This window comes from Botryllus schlosseri, chromosome 10 (assembly GCF_051294905.1).
Source record: "Botryllus schlosseri isolate E-star chromosome 10, Bs_hap1, whole genome shotgun sequence".
Lineage (NCBI taxonomy): Eukaryota > Metazoa > Chordata > Ascidiacea > Stolidobranchia > Styelidae > Botryllus > Botryllus schlosseri.
The window spans coordinates 18,628,389-18,653,598 of record NC_137245.1 but is presented as its reverse complement, the minus strand read 5'-3'; the positions used below and the strand labels follow the sequence as shown (position 1 = coordinate 18,653,598).

The 25,210-nt window shown below is 41.9% G+C and overlaps 3 protein-coding genes across 3 annotated transcripts; all 3 read right to left on the bottom strand.

The window, feature by feature from the left end:
• Positions 1-1,793: 1,793 nt before the first annotated feature.
• On the bottom strand, positions 1,794-7,217 carry LOC145448394 (large ribosomal subunit protein uL22-like). The gene is made up of 4 exons (XM_080326775.1): positions 7,129-7,217; positions 6,606-6,833; positions 3,233-3,428; positions 1,794-1,976 (listed from the first exon to the last, which is right to left on the bottom strand). The coding sequence occupies exons 2-4, from the start codon at positions 6,819-6,821 to the stop codon at positions 1,831-1,833; spliced, it is 558 nt and encodes a 185-aa protein (XP_080182901.1). The 5' UTR covers positions 6,822-6,833; positions 7,129-7,217; the 3' UTR covers positions 1,794-1,830.
• Positions 7,218-9,728: 2,511 nt separating this feature from the next.
• LOC145448315 (KH homology domain-containing protein 4-like) lies at positions 9,729-17,370 on the bottom strand. The gene is made up of 12 exons (XM_080326692.1): positions 15,655-17,370; positions 15,041-15,148; positions 14,019-14,177; positions 13,017-13,164; positions 12,557-12,789; positions 12,117-12,242; positions 11,495-11,720; positions 11,401-11,432; positions 10,185-10,334; positions 10,010-10,095; positions 9,895-9,950; positions 9,729-9,836 (listed from the first exon to the last, which is right to left on the bottom strand). Exons 1-12 carry the CDS (start codon positions 15,952-15,954, stop codon positions 9,778-9,780), a joined length of 1,683 nt encoding a protein of 560 aa, XP_080182818.1. The 5' UTR covers positions 15,955-17,370; the 3' UTR covers positions 9,729-9,777.
• On the bottom strand, positions 15,992-20,090 carry LOC145448317 (WD repeat-containing protein 13-like). The gene has a single exon (XM_080326693.1). It carries the CDS (start codon positions 18,783-18,785, stop codon positions 17,403-17,405), a length of 1,383 nt encoding a protein of 460 aa, XP_080182819.1. The 5' UTR covers positions 18,786-20,090; the 3' UTR covers positions 15,992-17,402.
• Between the last annotated feature and the right edge of the window lie 5,120 nt (positions 20,091-25,210).

Sequence of the window (25,210 nt, the reverse complement as noted above, 5' to 3'; positions counted from 1 at the left end):
TAGACCAGAGGTCTCAAACTCAAATGTGCTCGCGGGCCATTTCCTAGTTTTTGATGACGTTGCGGGCCGCAGCATCAATAATAGGGATATTCAATGTATCATTTCCAAGTAGGCCTTATTTGACGGGACCTTGCAGACATGCAATGCATTCCACAAACATCGTGGAAATTTAATTTAGGATTGTATCATTCACGCTTGACACGAAAAAAATCACAGTTTCAAATGTTTGAATAGAATTGTTTTTGTATCGGGAATAATTTTTTTAATTAATGAGTTTGCATCATGACATCGTAAAACTGTCGGGTTATAATATTGTAACTAGTGGACCTGTGACGTGCCACCATTTTATGTAGAATATTTTAAAATCTACTGAAGATTGATCTGATATCAGACATTTGAGCGGTGTAGCCTAATCCTGGTTTTGATAAAGTCGCCATAAGTATAGGCTATTGTTATTGTAATTGCCAACTTCAAATTAAATCAGCGTTAGATTTTGCCTTCGATTATTATTGGAACGTATCAATAACAACTTAAATATAATCATTATTGAGCTATAGTGATAGCATTGCTTCTTAATCTTTTTAGCAATCGTACCCCTTGTACTTCCAATGAGATTTCCCGTAGCCCCTGTCCATTTTCAGCAGAATTTCTGATGGTACCTATATTAAAATCAGAAAGCGTATATTCACATAAAATCGCGCGTAGCGCGAAGCCTATTTTCCAGTTGAATTAAATTGGCCACGAACATATTCCACAACATATAGGCGTCATTCCACAATTCATCTCGCACACCCTGATGTGGTGCTTCGTACCCGGATGGGGTCTACAAACCCTGGTTAAGAACCCCTGGAATAGAACTGTCCAATCGGCGAATAATTCATTGGTGTTACAGCTGTAGAGCGTACTGCTACCCTACTCGCCACCGATAATAACATCGATAAAGACAACAAACAACACCCAGCATGTAACCAACTATACGTCACGGGGGTCATAGAATGCCACTGGTTGCCATACTGACCTGATTAGATAGCTATATACCCTACGCAACGCAAGCTACAACCTTTTGATATATTACTATTCCCATGACAGCTTCATACATTGGTACGTCCACCGGATTAATAAGTCGCCGTTCCGAGTTGGAAGTCCTTTTCTGATTTTTACGTTTGACCCGACTCAACTACCCAATCAATCCAAATCGAGTAATTTTACGAAAAGGTCGCACCAAACCAAATCACAATTCTCAGTCACGAATCATCAACGGGTCTTGTTTTATCGTCATGAACTTGAAATGTGACGTAAGCTGATATTTTACCACATGGTAGCTTTTAAAAGTGATGTGATAGTGAAGTTTGTTGAGACGTCAGTGATTTTTATAGTAGTTTTAGGGCGAAATGTAAGTTCTCACCTATAAAAAATATATCGCACTCGAATATCTTGTTGAGTACTTGAAATTCCAAAATGTCGTCGCGGGCCGCATGCGGCCCGCGTGTTTGAGACCTCTGCGACAGACCAAACGTGTTGATATTATTAAGGACCTGTTTCGTGAACCACTGCTCCACAGGGAGGAGTCGTTATTTCAAAATTGTGAGAGGGATCTTGAGTTGAGTTTTCAACTGATTTCTGCCCCTGCGATTCATAGTAATCTGCACTAGTGCTCCGCCCCAGCTGTAGCAGATCACAACTTCACTGGATCTCACAGCAACCAATAACTTCAGCTCCCCATAACCACCACCATCACGCACACTGTCTCGCCTACCACGCTCAAGTTTGTAAAACACCTCCGCAGCACAATATACACGCGATTCAGGGTATTTTATTCAAACGAACAGTTTACTCTCCCCCGCTCATCATCTTCTGGCGGGCCATTTTCTTCTTGGAGACCTTTTTCTTGGTCTGAGTCTCCTCCTCAGACTTTGGGACAACCTCTTCGCGTTCCGCCAAGAACATTTCGATATGGCACGGAGAACTCATGTATGCTGAAATACGACGGAGCAGATTACCATTTAGTGTTATTCGTATCAATGGCAAAGATTTGAAAAGCGGCGGACAGACCGGCCGCATCACGTGTGGGTAGCACACTGACTGTGGGAAGATGTTCAGGATAGGAAATATATACAGGATACAGCTGCGATTAACTGAACATATGGAAATGTTGCATCAAGAGGATGTCTAGGGTTGGTCTCAATGATCCGAGTACAGTATTGATAAAATTACAGCTTAGATTTAACACCTATTGCAGGAATGGCCAGCCCGAGGCCGTAGAAAGAAATTTGTGATGCCGTCGACATTCAATTTGAAATAATCTTGAATTTTTTTGCGCTGGGCGCGATTCAATGCGACAGCGTTTCAGATTATAGCTTAGCAGTCGGAGCCTCACTCAAAGTACAGATTCGAACAGCAGAGGAAATGATGCGCTCCACATCTAAATACCCACTCGGAATCGTGTGCTCCTCACTATACCGACAATCCTGACGGGAGGTCGAGAAATAACAGCATGCAACAAAATGACTAACAATTTGCCCAACCGTAGATCTTTCATAACTTGCCCTGAATTTTTGAAAAAAACCTCCATCAACTTTACAGGTGAATCTCATCATATGAGTTGAGAAAGGATAAATGTTTCATAGTGATATGTAAAACTACTATAGCCTATTCAATGACGAAGTTTATTGGTGAATCTGAAAAAACTTTCACAAGACTATCAACAAGCCCATAGCTTGACCATTAGTGATTTGAGAGCGTATATCAAGTCTGTAAGCTTAAATAGATTAGTCCGGACTTCATCCAAAACTGTCACAGGCACCTTAACACGGGTATTTGGCGTCCAGCTACTTCACTACGTCAATAAGCCCTGGAATGCGGCCGTAGGCTACATGAGTAGTCGACATACGGCGCAAAGCTACGCCTACACACACATCGGGGTAGAAACAACATAGAAAAGTAATCAACCCGAAGCGCAACCAGATCGAAATGGCCAGAAAATGCCAAAACATCTACAGTGCGACGAATAGAAGGCATTGTTCTGTGGTCGAATTCAAGCTACCAAGCATGCATATTGTTATGACACCATAATGAGTGATAATCTACTACTCGATTTTGCCCAGCCCCAGATATAACAAAGGTGAGAGTATCGAAGGAGACATCACAAAAACTAGTTTATAAAAGATATTCACACGCCACAGCAACCCTTCTGGAGACGCCACAAGATGAAGAACTCGGAAGGCGTACTTACGGTTGATTCGTCCGTGAGCCCTGTACGTCCGCCTTCTCATTTTAGCGGCGGCATTGACCTGAATGTGTTCAATGACGAGGGAATCGACGTCGAGATTTTTCTGCTCCGCGTTGCTCTCAGCGTTCTTCAGCATCTGCAGCAAGAATTCGGCGCTCTTCTTTGGCCAACGACCTTGTGTTGTTTTAAATTGCTTGGCCTGCACACAGAAATAACACAGGATGAAGAATGAGTACGCCAAGTCCAAGGCAACAACTAGAATGATAGGGGCATCATGAGCGAAGTGGTTTCGAATAAAACGTCTTTGCCTAGTGCAAACATTTAACCTCTGATACATTTTCCAGACAGAAGCTCATACCGTCACATTCCTTCCAGCAATCTTCACAATTAGGTGGACTAGGAATTTAAATTGAATTTCATAAAAAAGCAAACAACAATAATAAGTGTTAGTATTGCAAGAATACCGATTCCGATTTGATGCTGCGTAGGATTACAAAACATGAAACAGTCGCGGGTCACGCTATGTCAGGGTGGCCAACCTTTTTGGCAAAAGGGTCACATTTTCATTGAGGAACGATCGCCCGGGCCACTAGCCGCGAGAAGCGCTAATTTTTTCAAAGTTTATATGTCGATATCATTGTTACTTGAGTATATTGCGGGTTTGCTGTATATTGCTGGGCTCAGTTAGCAACAACTGGACTATTCGGCGCCTGGACATATCGATATCGAAAGCTTTGGCCAATATGCGTCAATCATTTTATGCCTGTTTCATCTAATTTTTAAAATTACTGGCCCTGCGATATGTTCTATATGTAGATACAACGGCTTCATGCCTTGCAACCGTCAAACGGAATTTCTTTCAAATACAGACTGGGTGGCACACGAGCATGTGGGTCTAGGAAAGGGACTGGCTGGATGACCGTCCAAACGTATCAGCCTTTCCCTGTCCACAACAATTACTTGAAATGTTCAAGTTTTACTGGTGAGACAAATATAAAAAATGATCAGGGCTGGAACCTGGACTGGGAGCCCTACTGGAATCTTGGTACGTTTTGCCTAATAACAGGTGAGCAGCGATGATTCTTCAAGTAAATTAATAAAAAATAAATCAAGAATTGTGTGAGCACAGGGCATCTATTCTATACAGGGACTGCAGAATAGCTGCAATTTATCAAACGTGAATCAGACAAGTCGGGGGATATCAAGACACATGCTGCGCATGTGCCCTTATGCTTATTGCTTGGGTTTCCAGCAAATGGCCTGGACACGCGCTGAACCACGCAAACCACAAATGGTTCAAATCAATACAGCTCACGTTTTACTGATAGCATACTTAATACTTGACTGGAGCTACGGCGACCTCTAACCTCTCACAAGATTTAGTGGTATCGCTGTGAGACGTAACTACAAAAATATTATGACATGTCACTTCATTGCTATACCAAATTTGCAACAATACTGAGTTGGGTGCACATCAGTCAATACATCACAATTAACCTATTTTCCTCCGTACAATATTGAAAAAAACAAAACAGATTTCCACGGGGTCTCCACTCAGCACGCACCCAATCACCACACTACAAAAAAATTAGACAAATTTGGTCTCAAATGCAAGACATGAGTATGATTTCGTCTCATTTTCAGCAATTTCAGTCTTGCTGATAAAGTGAGGTCTCAAAATTGAGACAGATTCAGCTATTTAAGACCATACAAAATTGTCACTATCATTCGGTCTTAAAAATCGGACCAATAAAGCGCATCTTATAAGACATATTGTGCTTATTGAGACAGTGTTTGATTTTTTGGTCTTGTATTTAAGACGGATTTCGCTGATCAAGAAACAACATGGTTTGTGGTCTTAAAAATGAGACCGGAAAGTTGACATGGGCTAAGAGCATAAGACATAACCAGCTTTTTGAGACAGTTTTTGATGTGTCAGTATTTTTGGTCTTGTATTCAAGACAGATTTTGTTAATCAAGAAACGACATGGTTTGTGGTCTTAAAAACGAGACCAGAAAGTTGACATGGGCCAAGAGCATAATACATAACTAGATTTTTGTGACAGTTTTTGATGTGTCAGTATGTTTGGTCTTGCTTTCAAGACGGATTTCGTTGATCAAGAAATGTGGGCCAAGAGCACAAGACATAACTGGCTTTTTGAGACAATTTGTGATGTGTAGGTAATTTTGATCTTGTTTTCAAGTCGGATTTCGCTTATCAAGAAACAACATGGTTTGTGGTCTTAAAAATGAGACCGGAAAGTTGACATGGCCCAAGAGCATAAAATTAGACAAATTTGGTCTCAAATCGATTTTTTAGAAACAAAAAGTCTCAAAACCAATTAGTCTTACCAAGTACATTCTGTCTCAAATCGTTTTTTTAGCAAAAAAGTCCTAAAGACCAATTATTGTTACCAAGTACTTTACGTCTCAAAAAAGTAAGACCCAACTTGATCGATAATAGAAGCACTGCTTTGGGGGCATTCTTTCCAATGTTAGGTTCTGAGTGAAGGGGGAGAGTGAGAAAAGGCCATTGGACAATACTTTGTTAAGGACTTTAAAGACACAGCTAGCTTATTGAGATAATTTTTGATGCTTCAGTTTTTCTGGTCTTGTTTTCAAGACGAATTGTGCAGTATTTTTGGTCTCATTTTACCCACTCACCATAAATGCTATTTTCGACTCAGACAACCATATACATATTGATCTGAATAGTAGATGTGAGTAGTAAGTGGCATGCACCTTGATAACTATATCTAGTGAATGTCTTGTAAACTCCTTAGTACAGTGTCATCCCAACACTGCAAATTCTGGTCTCTCTCGTGATTCCCATTCGCTTAGACAATAACATTGAAAAGGATGCCCCCCCTCCCCCCCGAAGCACTGGTGCTATTTTCGATTAATTTGTGTCTTACTTTCGAGACATAGAGTACCGGTACTTGGTAAGACTAACTGGTCTTCAGGACTTTTTTTGTAAATAATCGATTTGGAATATTGAGACCAAATTTGTCTAATTTTTTGTAGTGCACACACACCGACATCGTAATCGTAACCTTTCAACTGCATAAAATCAAACTAGATCACACATTCCGCAGGCAGTTTTAGCATCACAGTTTTCGGTTCAAATTGTCACTACTGATGGCCAATATGGAATCGGTGTCTCATGCACAATAAAGATTCTACCGACTACACACAGGTGTGACGCTGAGAACCGTCTTGGCACACCAAAGATATTACGCTAAAGGTATCGCGATTCCAACCCGGACTACGGTATATGACAGAGGCACTAGCACGGAAAATATAGCTAATCCAGTATAAATTTATGTAGCGATTCTGTTCAACTGGAAACGGTAATGTTATAGAAATTGCAACTTACTTGAGCACACCGTCCGACAGCTTTGTTGAATCTGCGGAAAGGTACACACCTCTTCATGGCAATCACATCCTTGAGATACTGATTGGCCTTTCTGACATGCATTCCCTTAATGGTCTTAGCTGTCTCTCTGGTGTTTTTGAAATGCACCCGGAGGTTAGATCCTCGGGCCTTGCAAGTCTTCGCAGGGTTTTCGGGATCAAGTGCGTATCGAACCATTGCGACCAGTCACTGAAAACACGAACAATTGATTAGATACTCAATCGCTGGATTGATTGGCAAGGTATGAATTTAATTGATGAAATCATTAATATAGCTGAACGATGATGCTAAGCCTGTTGTAGAACTCCGATATATGCTTCCGGTTAAAGGTCCAAATTACGGCTACTTTTGAGCTATGAATCCACTAAAGATGCCATTCCAGAAACATTAAGACATTACACACACTCAGCGTCCCTATTTACACACGAAAATGCAACACTCAAAGCGATTATAACAAATACAAAACGACAATTTCACCCCTTACCAGCTCACGAGCAGGTCCGATAGAAAAGAGACCGACGAGTCAAATTTCGACGCTTCATTGATCACGCGCTCGCAACTACGTTGTCGCGTATCAACTGTTCTGCACGTAGACCAGTAACAGGTTTCGTCAGTATTCCAGTTCAGTTCAGTTTATATTATTATTATTTTCATCATTTCAAAACATCACAAGACTACGATACCATGAAAAGATAGGAAGGTGTCGAAACAACTTGGAGTAGCCTTTAGGATCAGACACCCACCTTAGCCTAGGCGAAGTAAAGAAGAGACATGCAAACTGAATGAAAAGTAATGCAGAGAATATAAGATGCAAGCGACAAAATGAGGAGGCATGTGGCGGAGGGCAAGGTCGATGTTAGGTCGTGGTGCGGTACTCCTGAAGGCTGGCTAGTATTCCAATCAATATCAGACTAAATTATACGGATATCTGAAGCTTATCTTGCTTGCTTGTCACTATTCAAGTTCAATTTCAAGTTCATTCATAAAATTTCATCACTATTTCTATAGTGATCTCTTGCCTCATGTACAGGTAAATCGTACATAATATATAGGATTACCAGAAAAATTACTAATAGGATTTAATTTATGTTTAATTATTTCTTCCAGGTGCTCCAGGTGTTATGTATTTTGGTTGGATGAAAAATAAAGACTCTATCTCTCCCTACGTACCCTTCCCTACCCACCTTAAACATATCTGCGTTAATATACTTATTTAAAACTAAACAATACATTGCATTGTAGACCTCACCAATGATCCTGGATCCCAGATTTGCACTATGAGAATGTGGAAGGAAAGACAGAGAGAGGGAGAGAGATGATATTCTTTTTCGCCTGCACTATCGAGATGCTTTGACGACGGAGTTGCGATACGGCCCCATGAGGTCATCTAGCTGCGGATATACCAATTTTCGAGTTTTTGGTATGACCCGGCCGGGGATCGAACCCACGACCTACCTATCGAGAAGCCAGACGCATAACCATCACACTATCTCGCTATGAATGGGATACCACAGCTCTTTATATATTCGCCTTAGTGTGTATATATAGGCAGGCACATGTAGCTAATATTTAAGGTGGTCAAAGTAGTCAGCAGTCTTCCTCAAGTAGACCGTTCTTGTATTATTGTAATATTACACTGACACTATGATAGGCTACCATATTTTGGAAATCTAAAAAGAGGACACTTTTTCAGAAATTTGAGACTTGCAAAACTGGAGTAGAATTCTCAAAAACCGGTGAATTTTTCCTACTTTGTGACCGGTTGACTAAAAAAAAGGTCATCATTTCGCGCTCAGAGTTGAAATACCGTTTTTTTCTCCGCATTGCTAGGTGGATGACTAAAAAAAAAAAAAGCGTTTTTCGCTCCGAAATACCCTCCGGAGCGTCACTTCCGTACCAATTTACGGCATATCACTCGCAATTTGCTCTGACCTAAATTTTCAAAAAAGAGGACAAAATCTCAAAAAAGAGGACAAAAGGCCGTCCTCCGAGGACACTTTCAAATAAGTCAAAAAATAGGACAAATCCTCTTAAAAGAGGACGTATGGTAAGCCTACACTATGACAACCGATCGTTTCGTCTGGTTCTGTCTAATTTATATTCACTGATACTTTCGTAAAAACAAATTTGTCACTCCAAAAGTACTGTGCACCAAGCGCCACAAAATTTCTGGGCTTTATACTTGACTTTTATGAATTTTAAATGTTGGTACTCTGTGAAAACATCCCCGAAATTTCTCAGGCTATCTTTCGTATCGGGGGGATTAAGCTACTTCTACTTGACAAACTGAAAATAGCGTAAAGTAAGTAAGTAGAACACAAAATATTACGCAGTAGGAAAATGAGATCTACTTCGGTAGGTACCAGAAGTAGAGGAAAACTACTTGAGTAATTCCAAAAAGTAGTACTTTGTTACAGACACCTCTGCAAATATGTCCGCGTCCTCGTAGTCTAACAATGGGCGAGTAGCCAGCCTCCTGCATTATTGTAATCGATTGCAATTGTAACAAAATCCTGCAGTAATTGAGGACGATCGTGATCAGTTGATCTCGTTAGCTAGCCTAGATGAACATTTCAAGTCCATAAGCTACCTTTTGAAAAAATAGTTTTCACAACTCGTAGTGAATATTAAGGGTTACCATATTTTGGAATCGGGTAAGGATACTTTTAAAAACAATTTAAAACTTACCGCACCAAAGACGGTAAATTTTTCCCACTTGGTTCTCGGTTGACTAAAAAAAGTCGACTTTCAGGCTCTAACTCAGCTCCCGAATCAGCCGCTGGAGCGTTACTTCACTGCTGATTTACTGTATCTGTCTAATTTTGCCCTATATTTAACCAAATTTCTCAAAAAATAGGTCAAAATCTCAAAAAGGAGGCGTCCTCGGAGGACATCTTCAAAAACCTGAAAAAGGGGGACAAATCCTTCTAAAGGAGGACGTATGGTAACCTAGAATATTATGACTGGCACAGTTAATTAGTTATAACATATGACCAGAATTGAATCAGCCATGGCCCGAACTTGAAGTACCCTCCCTATAAATTACGGAGCCGCTATACTCCAAGCATAAGAGAACAGACGCAGTTGAAGAAACCAATTTTATATTCCATCATAAAACGAGACAAAATCAGCATCAAGGCGCCATCCAAAAAGGCAAGGAAGACCCAGTTTTTGCAGGCTCTATCGTTTTAGCTGAAATGTAAAGGCGGTTAACTAGTGATGCTGAAACACACACCCTAATGAGTATTACCATTGCTTTCCGACTCCGGGGGTAATGGCGGTGGTGTATTAATATCTTCTGTAAATCTAAATGAAATGCACATATTTGCAAACAGCATTTTACTTTTAATAAATAACATACAAACCTTTTCCTCGGTTTATCTTTACGGGACTTCGACTTGGTCGTCTCCGTATTCGACTCCGCTACAGGTTTATTTTCTGAGAAATTAGGCTGCAGGAAAGTACATCAGAATATGCCGTTTAGATTGATTGTCAAAAGAATTGCTACCATCAGCTTTTATGTCTATTCAACCAAACTACCTGAAAGTTCTGGTAGCTGTTTTCGTAACTGCAACTACTGCTCAAGGAAGCAGCTGCCAACGGCTGTCCCAGAGTAGCTTGTTGAAAAGGGTACGCGATCATCGAGCTCTGCACGGGCGCCGGGTGTCGATTAAAACCCGGTTGTGGTCCCTGTGAAACGATAAGGTATCATTCGTTTTAGTAGTGCGAAGAAAACGGGCATCCGGTGTTCTCAGTTCACTTATTAGCACACGATCATTGAATACGTAGAGAAATGGATTGACACGAATTTTCTGATGATTTTGGTGTTCTATGAACATTTGATATGAGTCGTTTGCACATTCCAGTGAAACATTTCACCATGTTCACGGGCCTTTTCGTTAAGCATAACCATGGCCTTCTGCTCTTTGTTATGGCACTGATTTATGGAGATTTGGAATAAGGCTGAGAGAAATGCAACCGAAACAAATGCTCTGCGCAAAAAAAAAGACAATCCGACAGGTGGCGATCTTGATGCATAGATGATTTCCCGTTTGGACCATCTTTGCAACAAAGCGAGGCACCCTTCAACTCACTTTCACGGAACCACCTTTTAGTAGGCCATGGCATAACACAGAAGCTTGTAAGTTTGGTGTAAACAGCGTGATGAATCGCCGGTTCGTACAAGTCACGATTGCTAGGTTACTATCACTATCCTCGAAGAGATCCTATTATATCAACATGATGGTAAACGGGGGAGACAGTGTAGTGGTGACGAAAAGCGCATACCGCCCAGTCGGCCCGGGTTCGATTCCGCGTCACAGGTTATTCTGGGCTCATGTTCCCTGCGTCGCTGTTTGTACGGAGACAAAAAAGCCCAGAAAAATAGAGAGTAATAGAGACTAACACCGAAAAAGCAACTGTGACATCGGGCACTAGGCAGAGGTGAATGCCAGTTTAAAAGACTGCAACCGCGACTGGTCGTTTGGCATCCTCCTATCTGTTCATTACATCGCATTGTGTCTTATCGCACTGTACATTGTGTGTGTCTTGTTCAGATTTCATTGAAGTAAGTCTTGACAACGATGGAAGCATCATGGAACGTCATCTCTTGCAGATGTACAAGCTGACTACGTTAAACTTCAATGCAAACACTAGACTCCGTCACAGTCGGATTGTTATTAAGAGGAAAATCGAAGTAGGCCTATGGGACTCCAATTAGAGTCGTGAAGTAACTGAGATAAATCCTAAAACTCACCATGACTGGCGGTGGAATGTTGGTGTAGCCGCCTGATAAAAGAACACCGTGATTTATCGACTACCGTGAAGAGAGCAAAATAGTAGTCCCTTACCAGCGGTGTAGCCATAACTATTGCCATTGCTTCCATGCCGTGAAGCCGCTTGTAGCATATCAGGCGGTATTTCCTTCTTAATGGTGTCGATCAAGTTCCGAACCAGCCTTTTGGCGGCATCCACGCCGGACTGGTTCGGGTGGCTGACAAAAGCGTACATGGACTCGAAGGCCTCTCTTCCAGAGGTGGGCTCCACAAAACCGGAACCTTTTCCGCGCAAAATAACCTGAAACACATTCCCGAAACAACACGGGCCACGGTGAGTTTTTCAATGCGAGCCAGAGGATCGGGGTTGGGCAAAATCGAGTACACGCATGATTCGATCACGATTTCAAATCGACAACACCAATGCGCAGATTATAGGGCACTACAAAATGATGTTTCGGGGGTACCATGGTGAAAAGAAAGTGTCGAAACAATGATTTTCCTTGATAAAATAAGTAACTCTCACTGGCAAGGAGCGTATAAATCCGATACTTGAAAGCATGGACTCTCACTACTCGGATCGGATCATCAAATTTGGTACTCAATTCTGATTAGAACCCTCGAATGGTTGTGCCCAACCTCGCAGAATCATGTTATCACAGATCAGATTTATCGATATATAGGCAGATGTCCTTACCCTGGCGCCGGTTTGGTTAGCGATGAAGTTGAAGTTCCTGTAATTTGGCCCGAGTAGCTTGTTTTTCAAGTCGAAAACGTCCGGAAGTTGGTCCAGTCCGATGAATAACTTCTCTTGTACGAAATTCTATCATGAAACGTACATGCATCAACACAAAAGCAGTGGTGTTCAACCTTGGCGACATTCGTTTTTTCTTGAGACGCAAAGATGCCGACCTTTTTATAGTAATCACCTTCCCAAATAGACCGTGAGGAGGTCTGGCAGGAGGTGTTGATGACCCTCATTTAAAAAAAAATAGTAATCAGCTTCTCAAATAAGCCACGAGTAGGTACTAGGTAAGTGCTGACCTTTGAAGCAATCAGCTTGTTAAATTTAGAGGTGGGCGTTGAAACATCGGAAATATCGACAGCTACACAAACTGGCACGCCTAAGATACTCACCCCGCACGGTAGAGCAGGTTGTGAAGCTGGCAGCGGTGAAACTGGGCTAACGGGGATAGGCGGATAACCCGGCGGGTATGTTGGCGTTTGCGGTGATGGTGGCGTCGCATTCGGCATGGCGCTGGCCAGTCCTTTCTGCGACAAGGATGCGATCTGAGCCAACGCCTGGCTCTGATACATCGATTTCTTCTCGAAATGATTGTTGATGATCTGTCGGATACGATCAAGGGCTTCTGTAATGAACAAAATATTCATGTATCAATCGAACAAAAATACAGCCATAAAACCCAATCGAGTCATTGAAGGCAGTGATTTGGTGACATCATCTGTGTATGAAAACAAGGTAATTGTTTTCATGGCAGGATTATTTTGGCCGGGCACGACTAAAAAGATTTCAGAAAACTGATTTATCAGAGGCAACAACACTATCAAACATTATCATAACCAGTAGTAAACTTACTTTTCAAATTCGTTTCATTTTGGCTTTGTATAAATAAATATAACGGTTTCTCGGAGCCAGCCATACCGATCGGCAGTAATTTATCTTCCGCAGTCATATACTTTCCTCGAGTGGACACGTACGCCATGCAAGACTTGTTGATACTCTCCTGCAACATCGAATAGACGTGTTGAAGCTATATCCATTATCCATGTGTCCGATCCACAATGTAAACGCAATGGCGCAATGTATGCAATCAGAACTTTGGATCCAGACAGGGTCAAATTAATGCCCGGATCAAGTAATCTTTTGTTGTTTAATTATTGAACTGGTCATAGAATAATGCCGCAGTAACAAAGAATTAGTATTTTAAGGGTTCCAAATATCCAATCAAGGTTAGTCAATGGCCGTAATGTCTAAGATGAACAAATATACAACTGCCATAACACTGAAATTCTTCGTATCTCTTGGCGCAGGTTAATCAAGTCATGTTGAATGGTCAACGTCAACCAGTATCAGAATCGCATCTTGAATTTAGCAAAATACACCAGAAGGTCAAACTGAAAGGCAATTTCTCAACTCATGAATCGTAGCGACAGCAAAAGAACATCCCATCAAACCAGGGTTGTAATGACTCGAGTACCGAATTTTTAATCACTCGACTTGAGTCATTTTTTCAAATGCGTAAAATGACTTTTTAGAAAGTGTGGTTTCAATCATTTGTCTGTCAGATATATAGTTGTTTCAAGCGATGCGTTCTATTTGAATAATCGAGTCTAACTCTTACCTAGTCTAACCGTGAACCTGCTCAAACCCCTGTCCTAATAAAAACTTATCCAAATTTACAAATAGTTTCCACTCCCCTGACCATTGTCTTTATTGTCACTAAGCTCAGCGCCTACCCTTTGATAACACAGACACGACAAGAGGGATGCAATTACAATTTGAACAATATTCAATGGAATTCATAGGAGAAAGATTCTATACAGCAGAGTAAGAGCTTAAAAGTCGCCGGTTTCATACCTGTGTCGATAGTCTAGTTAAATAATTCCTACATCCGATCGGTATATCGTTGATGACGACCTCCGTCGAATACATGTCATCGACGTGCCGTATTGTTGTGCCGTCCACAGGGTTCGAATGACTTCCGCCAGTAGTGCTAACTGTTGATTGAGAAGTCAACTGAACATATATGAACACGATCAGACAGGGCTTCGACAACATTTCACAGCAATTCAAAAGACATGCATTATGCACACAACTTCAATATACAATTGAATAATATCTTCACATTTTCGTCTGACACTCATCAGGGGTAATCGACAGCAACTAATAGAAGATTGGAAAGAACATATTATATCAACAGTCATTTGTGCCAATAGGAGGAGTCTCTGCATAGTACATTGAGCTCAAGTTATCTGCCCGCCTCGATTATTCAACATTTCATGTCAGTCGAGTCTTGTCTGGTGATAAGATTGTTGATATGCAATGTTATTTCTAATTCTCTACGAGTGTCTGCTAAAAATATTCACGTTTATTGCAATATGAATATACTATTCAATCACAACAGGTTATCCGTGATTAGATAAGAGAGATCACAACATTACCATGACGGATTTACAAAAAACAACACACGGCAGACAGATGATTCTCCTTGGATACTTGAACAGCAAACTAGACTCTGCTTTCTCAGGCACACAGCAATTACGGCATACATCGACTTCATAATATGAAAAGTATTCAGCGGAAGTTGGAACAGCAAATTTTCAAAGAGCATGCCAGGACTGGAACTCTCAAAAGACTGGTTCAGACACAGATTCTAACCCCTTTGCTATAGCAGTGATTTATGGAGATTTGGAATAATGCTTGGAGAAATGCAAATAAAAACAAATGTTCTGCGCAAGAAAACAGACAATCCGACAGGTGGCGATCTTTATACATAGATGATTTCCAGTTTTGACAATCTTTGCAACAAAGCGAGGCACCCTTCAACTCACATTCACGAAACCGCCTTTACTGCTAGCAAGGACTTACACAATACTGACCTGGGCACTAACGGCGGTGTCTTTAATCTTTCCCTGGGCTTTCAAATTGGCATTGATCCTAGCTGCAGCAGCGGCAGCTGCAGACATCAGCGCTGATTTGTCATCACTCTGAGATTGCACGAATTGTTATAATAAAGCAAGATACTGAAGCTGATAACAAGTAGCGCCGTACAGGCAGAGTTGCTAAAGTACTCAGTGTTGGTACCCAAGCACAAGTAGATGATACGAAAACGTAGATGCAATTTTTAAACATAAATTCAGTCACCGATATTTCGTACAATTTCACAAATAAAGGTGATGCAAACATACCCCTAAACTAGTTCCTCCTTACCTATGCAAAGGCGCAAAAAGTAAGTACTTTTGCCCAAAAAACTGATTTAAGTGGAAGGAGTCTATACTCTGAAAAGGTATAAGTAGGCTACTTGGGCCTAGTTACTGAGCATCTCCGAATATAGGGTAACATCGCATAAGAATGAATGAATACGAGCAAGTAAAAGCCAAATTGCAGCTGTGCATCTGATACATGCATTTTGGTACAGAATTTCCCAATGTTCGCAACAATGTCTTTTATCAGAATATTCTGGGATGTGTTCAAATATTAAACCGTATCGTACCTGACTCGAAGTTACTCCACCGATAAAGACCCTCTTTGGGGGTGCCGTCGGCAATTCTGTTAGGACAGTTGGAGGAGGGGGTGCGTCTACCGTTGGTGGGGCCTCCGAAAATCTACTTCTTCTCTTTCGAGACGGCTGCGTTGCTGTGTCGTTGTCACTCGCTGTAGAATGCGCGGAAGGTTTCTTTTGCGGGGGCAACGGTATCGCAAAGCCGTCATTCTTTAAAGGTCCAGCGTTCAAGCTGGAAATTTGTGCAAACCCGACAGGGGGAACGGCAGAGTATTTACGAGACATGACCATACAATGGGTGTAGCAGATAGCCTACATTTATAATCTGTCTAACAGGTAGAAAAAGACTGCATAATGTGTATACAATAGCGTGGAATCAAAAATACAAGTGCATAATATTCGTTCCATGAAACAGTGATAGAGCAATTGTCATACGGTCAGTGGTCCGCCAGTGGAAGCAATAATGCAAATTTCTACTCAAATAGAGAAACAGCAGTTTTCAAGATATGTTGAAACTACTTCAAGTAGAGTCTCAAAATGAAAGTTCGTCAATTGATATTAGTTTCAAAAAATACATTTGGTCGAGGGGTAGCATACTTTCAGCATTTAGTGGCGATGACACCGCAGATAGGCGCAACTTTCGATATAATTATCTTCAGTTACCGAGTCTGTGATACAGGGCCCGTGGGCTATTTCAGACCATTCGTATGACACCCAGAAGCCCTTTCTAGTTTCTACATTTCAAAGTAAGCAGTCTTGGCTAAAAAAAAAACAGTTGAAGCAGAAATGGAACTAGATTTAAAACATAAGCACTCTAGTTGAGTAACCCTGCTGCAAGTAGGCAAAATCTACAAGTACTCTGAAAAGCAGAATCACTTTGCTACCGACCACCTATGCCAGGGGCGGGCAACATACGGCCCGCGAAGGAAATTGAAGCGGCCCGCAGAGAGTTTCCGGTCTTACACGATGATGCGGCCCACAACAGAATAAGGTGGCCATGAAACCTCTTGTTCTGTTCCGCTCTATATACATTTGCAAGCAAAAATTTCCGGCAATGAAAATCCAAAAGACAAAGCTGCGTTTTAATATAACTGATGCTCACATGCAGTCTTTAAGGAGGGTTTCTACGTCCGACATGCAACCATCTGCAATCATCTACCAATGATCCCATTGACTTCAACAGCTATTGAAGTATATTACGGTAATAAAATCAATAAAGAATGTCTTCCCCTCTATATGCTGTCAACCTAAAATTCACATTATATACGATTTTATAGGTGTATACAATATTGCATAGCAGCGGTTCTCAAATTGGGGGGCGTGAAATCATCTGAGGGGGGCGCGAAGCTGCGGACACCTAAAAAAAATTTTCACGCTCCGCGCGATTCATCTCCAGTTCATAGTTATTGTTCTGTGTATAGTACGGATTTCATATTCTCTATCAACAGTCATAACCTTCAATGCCATCAAACTATCCGTTGAGATTACTAGCATTTTGGTTGCAATTTGTGATATGACGATAACTCTGGCGTGAAATTTTTCACTATCATAAAGGGGGCGTGTCCAAAAAGTATGAGAACCACTGTTATATAGGTATAGATAAACCTTGTATAGGTGGATAAATAGCCTACACGATTATTGTATCGATTTAGGAATCCGGCCAGTAAGTAATTCATTTTCCTATATCCAGCCCGCTTACTGGAGAAGTTGCCCGCCCCTGACCTATGCAAACGACACGTTCATGAGTCCTTCCTCCATACGATCACCATACCCCCAGCATCACACGAGGCTAGCAGGCTTTCGTCATAGTTAAAGGAGGCATCCATAACCGGGGCGGAATGACCAAAAAGTCGATTGACGCAAGACTTTGACGATTTCTCGACGTCGAAAAAACTAACAGTCATATCTTCACTACCCGTGACCACGCACGCGCCCTGTCGGAACGACATCAACGGGCAGAAAACGCTTCGAATTCTCATCGAGCTTTGCTTGATGGCGAAAGTCTTTTTCAATTGCACCAAACCCTTGTTGTTAGTGACACGGAGCAGGCATAGTAAATTACAAGCGACGTTAACAAGCACAGACGGATCACGGGCCTCTCGGTTGATCCAAGACCGAGATTGGATCGAGGTAATCGCGTGTCCCGCGGAAATAGTGACTTGGTGTCCTTTACGGAGTTTATTACCGGAAAGGTCGTAAACAAAAGAATGCAATGTCCCTTTATTATCGCCCACCCACAGTATATTACCAGGCGAATTGAATGACAAGCTAACAGCCGCCGCGCCAGTTTTTCCGCTACCACCTTTGGTGGCTTTGCCGGTTGAGATATTGTACACATTGATCAAACCATTGCCATCGCCAGCCACGACGAAGTTGTTATTTAGCGGATGAAAAGCGCAACAATGTATGGGAGTTATACGCGCTTCGGCAATGATTCGAATGCACTGCCCGTTCGACGTGTCCCACAATCTTAAAGTGGTGTCTTTAGATGAAGTCACTATCAAGTCGTTGGAAATAGACCAAGCGAAATCAGTGATTTCCCCTCTGTGTCCTTTAAACACGACCTTTACTTCTGCAACAGGCTCGAGCTCGCCAATTTGCAGAACCCCATCAGACGAAGCAAACGCTAGCTTCGATCTCTCGTCATTCGCGAATTGTACACAGGTTGCTGAAGCACCTGGAGAGGACTCAAATGCGTGGTACACTCCTGTGAACGAATAGTTTTCCGCTATCGTTTTACCGCCGGCCATCGCTCGACTTGCTTCCGCTTGACGTGTCGGTATTACATTGTTAACACTCGCGTGTGCGCTCAGAGTTCCTGGATTTTTGCCTTCCGGAACGATCCCAAGTCGATCTAATCCTGTTGTACTTCCTTTCATACTGACGCTACGCAAGCTAGACATTTCCGACACAGGCCCGTACTTTTGGTTCAAGATCTTGTACCTTATTTTGAGGTAGTGCGTTCGGACAGTGGTGTCGTCCAACGGTTTCTTTGCTTTTTCTCGCAGCAATTGACTACGTCGTCGCAGATACTGGGTTTTGAAATGCGGATCCGACGGCATCCTGTATGCGTTGTATTTTGCGTCTTGTCCTAGAATCTGTTGCCATATTGCGGAATCCATTTCTGATGCCGCATGCGCAGATTTTATTTCATCTTTTGAACGTTGCAGAGCTGAGGTCGTATTGTCTATTATTGATAGTTAACGGATTGATAATTTGTTCTAAGACTACGAATCTAAACTTAATTCGATGGTTACAATCGAAATCAATTATATATATAATTCTCATTAGTTAAAATGTCACACCGACGTAATACAATGAAAAGGTATACATTCAAAACGACTTGGTAAAGCCCACCGAACAAAATTTTGGAGAAAGTCAGACAGAAACCAAAGAAAAGAGAATATTGAAAAAATAGCTCCTGCAAACTCTAAACTGCTATATCCCTACTGGAATCTCGGAACGCTTTGTCTAATAAAACAGGTGACCACTGAGCAGCGATGATTCTCAAGTTGAAGTAATTTAATAAAAAATAAATAAAGAATCGTGTGAGCACATAGTATAGGCTATATACTGGCATGGAGTTGAAATCATCTTTAAACATAGTACAGGATATGCCTATAGTAACAGCACATAGCCCTGTATGGAATTGGCTCACACAATTATCAAGTTTTTATTTACTTTTTATTAAATTACTTCAACTATAGAATCCCCGCTGCTCATCTCTGTTATATTAGGCAAAAGGCAAAACGTACCGAGATTCCAGTAGGGCACATAGTATATGATAAATTTAACGGCTTGACAAACTTCACCTTAAAGGCCGGCGTGCAACTAGCGACCAAGTCGGCGTGATCCTGCGTGCCGTTGACACCGATTCCATACCATACTGGCGGCCTAGGCACTAACATAAGTGTTACCTTCTTTGTTGGTGGTCTTCTGGTATAGCCTACTTACTCAAGTGGTTATGATCTTCATTTTTCTACTACGGTACTAAGTTATATATAACTTCAGTTTTAGGATACGCAACTGACCTTCACTGTAGTCTGATACCACTGTTCAACTTGAGTTTTCTAGGCATAGAATAATTACGGTTATTTGGAAATAGCTACTTCCTATACTTGTACTCGAGTAGAAATTTTTTTTTACTTCAGTAGGCCTACGAACACCGACTTCTTAGCCTACCTCCAGATTAACCAGCCTGAGCAACTGAAGACTGCAAAGTGCAAACTTGAACTGGCCCGGGACGCGGGTCCAGTTTTTCGAAGTCTGTGGTGTGTCATGAAATAGTGCTCCCGCAAATGACTCATTATTCATTAACCTAAAGAAAACACCGGGATGTAAAGCACTCTCACTTTTTTGTTTACGGAATACTGATATCTACACAAACATATACCCGTTCTCCAAGACATCTGGACGAGAAACAGCAGCTGCTTTTATTCCACTGAGCCATACATTTATTCCCACAAATCACAAATTCAGTATTTTTATCCACGACCCGATAGATGGCGCTGTCACACGGTAAGTAAGTAAAGTAAGCAGTGATGACTGATGAGCATCGGAGCGAAGTCGGAGTTTACTTCAGATATTTTTTCGGTGAATTTCGGAGAATTGTAACTTTTGTCTCCGATATCTTTGAATAGCTCTGACCAGAATACACCGATTACAAACCAAAACACAGACAGTTGACACCTTGTAAAGTTGTAATATGACGGGTAACATGCAAAAATCATCATCATCATCATCATCATTGGTTTATTAGCAATTTTATCAGTTCAATACACCACAAAAAATGCGATACAATGAAAAGACAGGAAGATGTCGAAGCGACAAGGAGTAGTCTATGGAATCTGACACCCACCTTGGCCTAGGCGATGTAAAGAGGAGGCATGCACACTGAATGAAAGTAAAGAAGATAGTATAGAAAAAGAATGCGACAAGAAATAGGGCGGCATGTCATGGGAAGCGAGATCGATAGGTCAGTCGTGGTCCGGTAATCTTGAGGATGGACTGTATATATTTAGTAGTAATTGCTTGTATTTCGACTTGAATGTGGACATGCTCGTCGACTGTCGGATGGCCGGCGGGATACAGCTGTTCCACACATCAGGTCCGGCATATTTGATGGAGCGATGATCTTTTCGGTCGATCATATGATATTTGGACGACGTGGACGCGCGTGTGTTGTACTTGTGCGCTTTTGATTCAGAGGTAAAGAAGTCATTGAAATATTCGGGGCAACGACCGCAGTGAAACTGATACATAAACTTGGCGATTTCTAGTTTCCGCATATCTTCTATGTTTAGGACGCCAAATCTCTTCAGCAGCGACTTATTGGATGGGCAGCCAGGCCCCTTTGGAGCCCTAGCTATGATTCGGAGTACTTTATGCTGTAGTTTCTGCAGTGGCTTGAGTGCAGTTTTACTGGCAGCCCCCCAACAGAGGATGCCACAATGTAACTTCGATTGGATTAAGGATTTAAAGAGTATCAGAAGAACCCATGCTGGCATGAAGCGCCCAAGGCTGTAGAACAGGCCGCACTTCGGTGATAATTTAGTTTCTAGGGACTGAATATGACTCTTCCAGGACATGTTCGAGTCCAGTAAAACTCCGAGATATTTGGCACTATCTGTGTTGGAAACGGGCTGACCAGCGATATTAACGGTTAGGTTATTTTTTGAATTTACTGTCAGCAATTGCGATTTCGAGGCGTTTATGCAAAGGTTGTTCTGGGCCGTCCACTCATGGACTTTGGGCATTTGGTCACCAGTCGGGGCATCCAGCTCTGCCGTCGAAGATGCGGAAGAGAGGAGGTGAGTATCATCAGCGAACAGTGTGGTGTTCAATGAGGAGGTTTCAAAAATGTCGTTGACATATAAGGTGAAAAGGACCGGTCCAAGTACTGAGCCCTGGGGCACACCACAGGTCACCGGGTGAGGAGAGGACAAGGTGTCTGAGATCGCAACCATTTGTTGGCGTCCAGTGAGGTAACTTTTCATGAGCTCAAGTTGTGGGCCCCGAAGTCCGTAACGCGCCAATTTCGAGATGAGAATTTTATGATCTACGCAGTCAAACGCTTTTTTTAGGTCGAGAAAAATGCTACATCCCACATTTCGCTTCTCTGAGATATCATAGTACTGTTTGGCCACTGTTAGGAGGGCATGAGCGGTTTGGTGTTTGTTTCGGAAGCCAAATTGTTGAGGGGAAATGACAGACATTTTGGCTAGGAATGAGGACAGGCGGGAGAGGAGCAACTTTTCGAATACAATCCCGATGCATGGGAGAACGGATATCGGACGGTAGTTGGTGACATTAGTTCTATCCCCAGCTTTGTGTACAGGGACTACTCTGGCTTTTTTTAGATAGCTTGGGTAGACTCCATTTTCTATCATGAAGTTGAAAAAAATGGGCCATATATTGACCGATATGCAGGCTTATCATTTTTAAAAACCATGATGGGATTTGGTCATAGCCGTCGGCCTTGTGCGATTTCAGTTTGTGGATGGCTACTTCTACTTCGTATTTGGTCGTAGGTTCAAGCACAATTGACTGGGATATCGATCTCACCTCTGACCTGGCCGACACAGGTTTTGTAATAAAAGAAGCAATATTTGGGCCTACGTTACAAAAATATTCATTGAAGTGATTCGCGATGGCCGCCGGGTCTGAAAGTTTGTTTCCGGTATCCGAATTCACAATTTCCGAAACAGACTTATGGCCTTGTTTTCGATGTAGGAGAGAGTTATGTCCTGACCATGTTTTTCGAGTGTCCTTTATGTGTCTGTTGAAAAATCGGTACAAGTATACCAAGAACCCTACTCTACACGAAGAACACTGTTTGAAATTCGAGAGAATGGTTGTAAAAGAAGTGCATTATGACGGAGCATATAATTTATTGAAGTTTATTTGAACTTATATGGAACAGATGAATTTGACCCCACCAAAAATTGACGTGTAAGCGTAAAGAAAATGGTGGAAATGTAGTGTAGAGTAATCTGAACTTGAGGGTATTAATGTAGTGTACGTGTAACAAGGATAATTGCTAGAAACAACCATAAATTGCCAGGAGGATAATTCGTCGGCCATTTTGATTGAATCGAAATATGAACTCGACGCCGCGGCTATAATCAGCGAACTGCGGCAACATTTTTAAATCTGGCCCGATAGAATGAATATCCGTTAAAAGCTTGTTGACGTGCGAGGCAAATTCAGGAAGTTATAAGGAGTCGAATTTCATAACCGTTGCCATACGGTAAACTCGACACCAAAGAGATGCGATTATAATAAAATACCTAGCAGGCCAAAGGCTCGTCACCAATGTTCCCTAAAATTTTTCACGAGCCTGCGCAAATACGCCAACTCACTACGCCGGCCCTTGGACAGCAGTGCGCAACCAGCCCCCAGAGAGTGATAAACAGAACTTCTGGGGGGCTTTGCCAGCCAGACTCACATCAGGCTACACGCTTTTCACCGCTACTAATCACCTATGTCTGGTCTTCGTTTAGTGGGCGTTCCAACTAAACGCCCGAAGCGCCGAAAAATTTCTATAACTTGGGATCAAAACAGCCAATATCATCAGGAATTGCGTATATTGCTATCAATTTTTATCCTGTCTATGCTCACGTAATCACATTTACAGGTAAAGCTGATCGAGTGAGATGTGTTGGAAAAGGTAGGGCCCCTAAATATAATTAAATATCCTCGGGCATACCCGTTGGCAAAATGACTTCCTTACATCATGCTATTTCGTGACCTCCTATCTGATATGCCAAAAGATATTGAAATATATGGACACAAGTAACTTTGGTTCCACTGCGACGATATGGTGACATATTACGGATTGCTACACAAGACAGATCAACTTACATGCACGAGAATGCACTTGGAACCGAAACATGCGATTGATATAGGCCTATCGCGGTAAAACACTGATGTGATGTCTTAATACCGGCAATGTACTCATCACTATCAAGACATACAGTCAGATATAATGATACGAATATTCAAGTATGAGTGAAGCAGGAACAAGATCAGCGTGTGACCTTATCGACAGAGGATACCCGTTCAAACGAATCAAATAAAATCACGAATTTGTGCTGCTTAGAAGCTGATCTAATGCAACGTTGTACAGCGCTGCATTCCCCGATCAGCGTTTGCAAAGGGATGGATATTTTCAACGATATTGGTGCTTGTACTTGCATATTCTGCATATTACCCGATATCACCATACGTGATCAGATTCGCCCAATGAGGGCTGATTTCGAACATTCGCGGCATGTAATTGTACATTAAATCTTACACTATATTCGTGCCACGCGGAGGCGACTATACATTAGTTTCCCGCAGTTATATTCGAGCTAGCCCGTTGTTATTTATAACTTTGATAAGCCATGTTATTTCGCTATTCCCACTAAGGATTGCGCTATTGATATGATGTTAGACAGTATCGTATTTGTGGATTAAATGTTATGAAGCTTGCGTTGTACACAAAAAATTGGAGGTCTATATCTACGTTAAAGGGAACGGGTGCGAGTGTTAGATCAAGGTCGTGTAATACCTGTATGGCCCGGGCCGGATCAGACTGGTACTGCACCGGGTCCAAGCTGGCTTATATCATAAAATTGGATCACTGATCATGCAACGGTAAATCTCACCGACCCCAAATTAAAATGAGAAAATGGGCGTCAGTATCAATGAAGTGCGAGTCGGGGTTTAATTATCACGCTTAGATTGGGTGCGCGATCTTCTAATTCTCTGTTGTATTGGAGATGGGTTCCTTTGCCTAAATATCAGCTGATCTTCAGAAGTGCTGACGTACAAGCTAGTATGATCAAAGCCGCATACTGCGAAATTATCAAGAATTATTTGTGTGCGAGGTGGGCTTTGAGATCGGATGTGCGGCAGTTTAGCTGGTTGCGGACGGAACATGAGATAACGATGTTGCCTGCCATATGGTTGCTACATAACGAAACTCGCGCGAAACGACTACTTCCTGACCAAAAAACTAGAGTCCTATCGATCTAAGGGAGCTGAGATAAAATAAACGCACACTCAACCCATGCACCCAGCATAATTTTATAGGGATTTATTTTGCAGTTATTTATTCTTTCGAGGCAAATCAAAAGGAATGTACCCCTCGCTCCAGTAACCGGAAATATCAACTGTAAGGCGATATTATTCGTCATGAATGCTGGGGTGCTTCGTGGATCTTGGCCATATGCAAGTGGTCTGATCTTAGCATTGCGACATTGTCTCTAACATGAACCTTGCGCGCCGTTAGTGGTGAGCGCGAACAATCTCGAATGACATGATTTACGAGCAGTGCTTGGCCAAGTTATATCCTGAGAATAGCGCCAAGAAAGGCCCAGTTGTAAGATAAAAGATCCATGAACTTGTCATGCCTAAATGTAACGCAAAAAGAATGATTACTAAGACATGTGTAATTCAACTTGTGTACCATAAACCAATTTATGAAAAGCTCGATGGCAATTTGTGCGCGAATAATGAAGCAACAGCGCCCGCTGGCGGCTTTAAGAAATAGGTAAGCGAT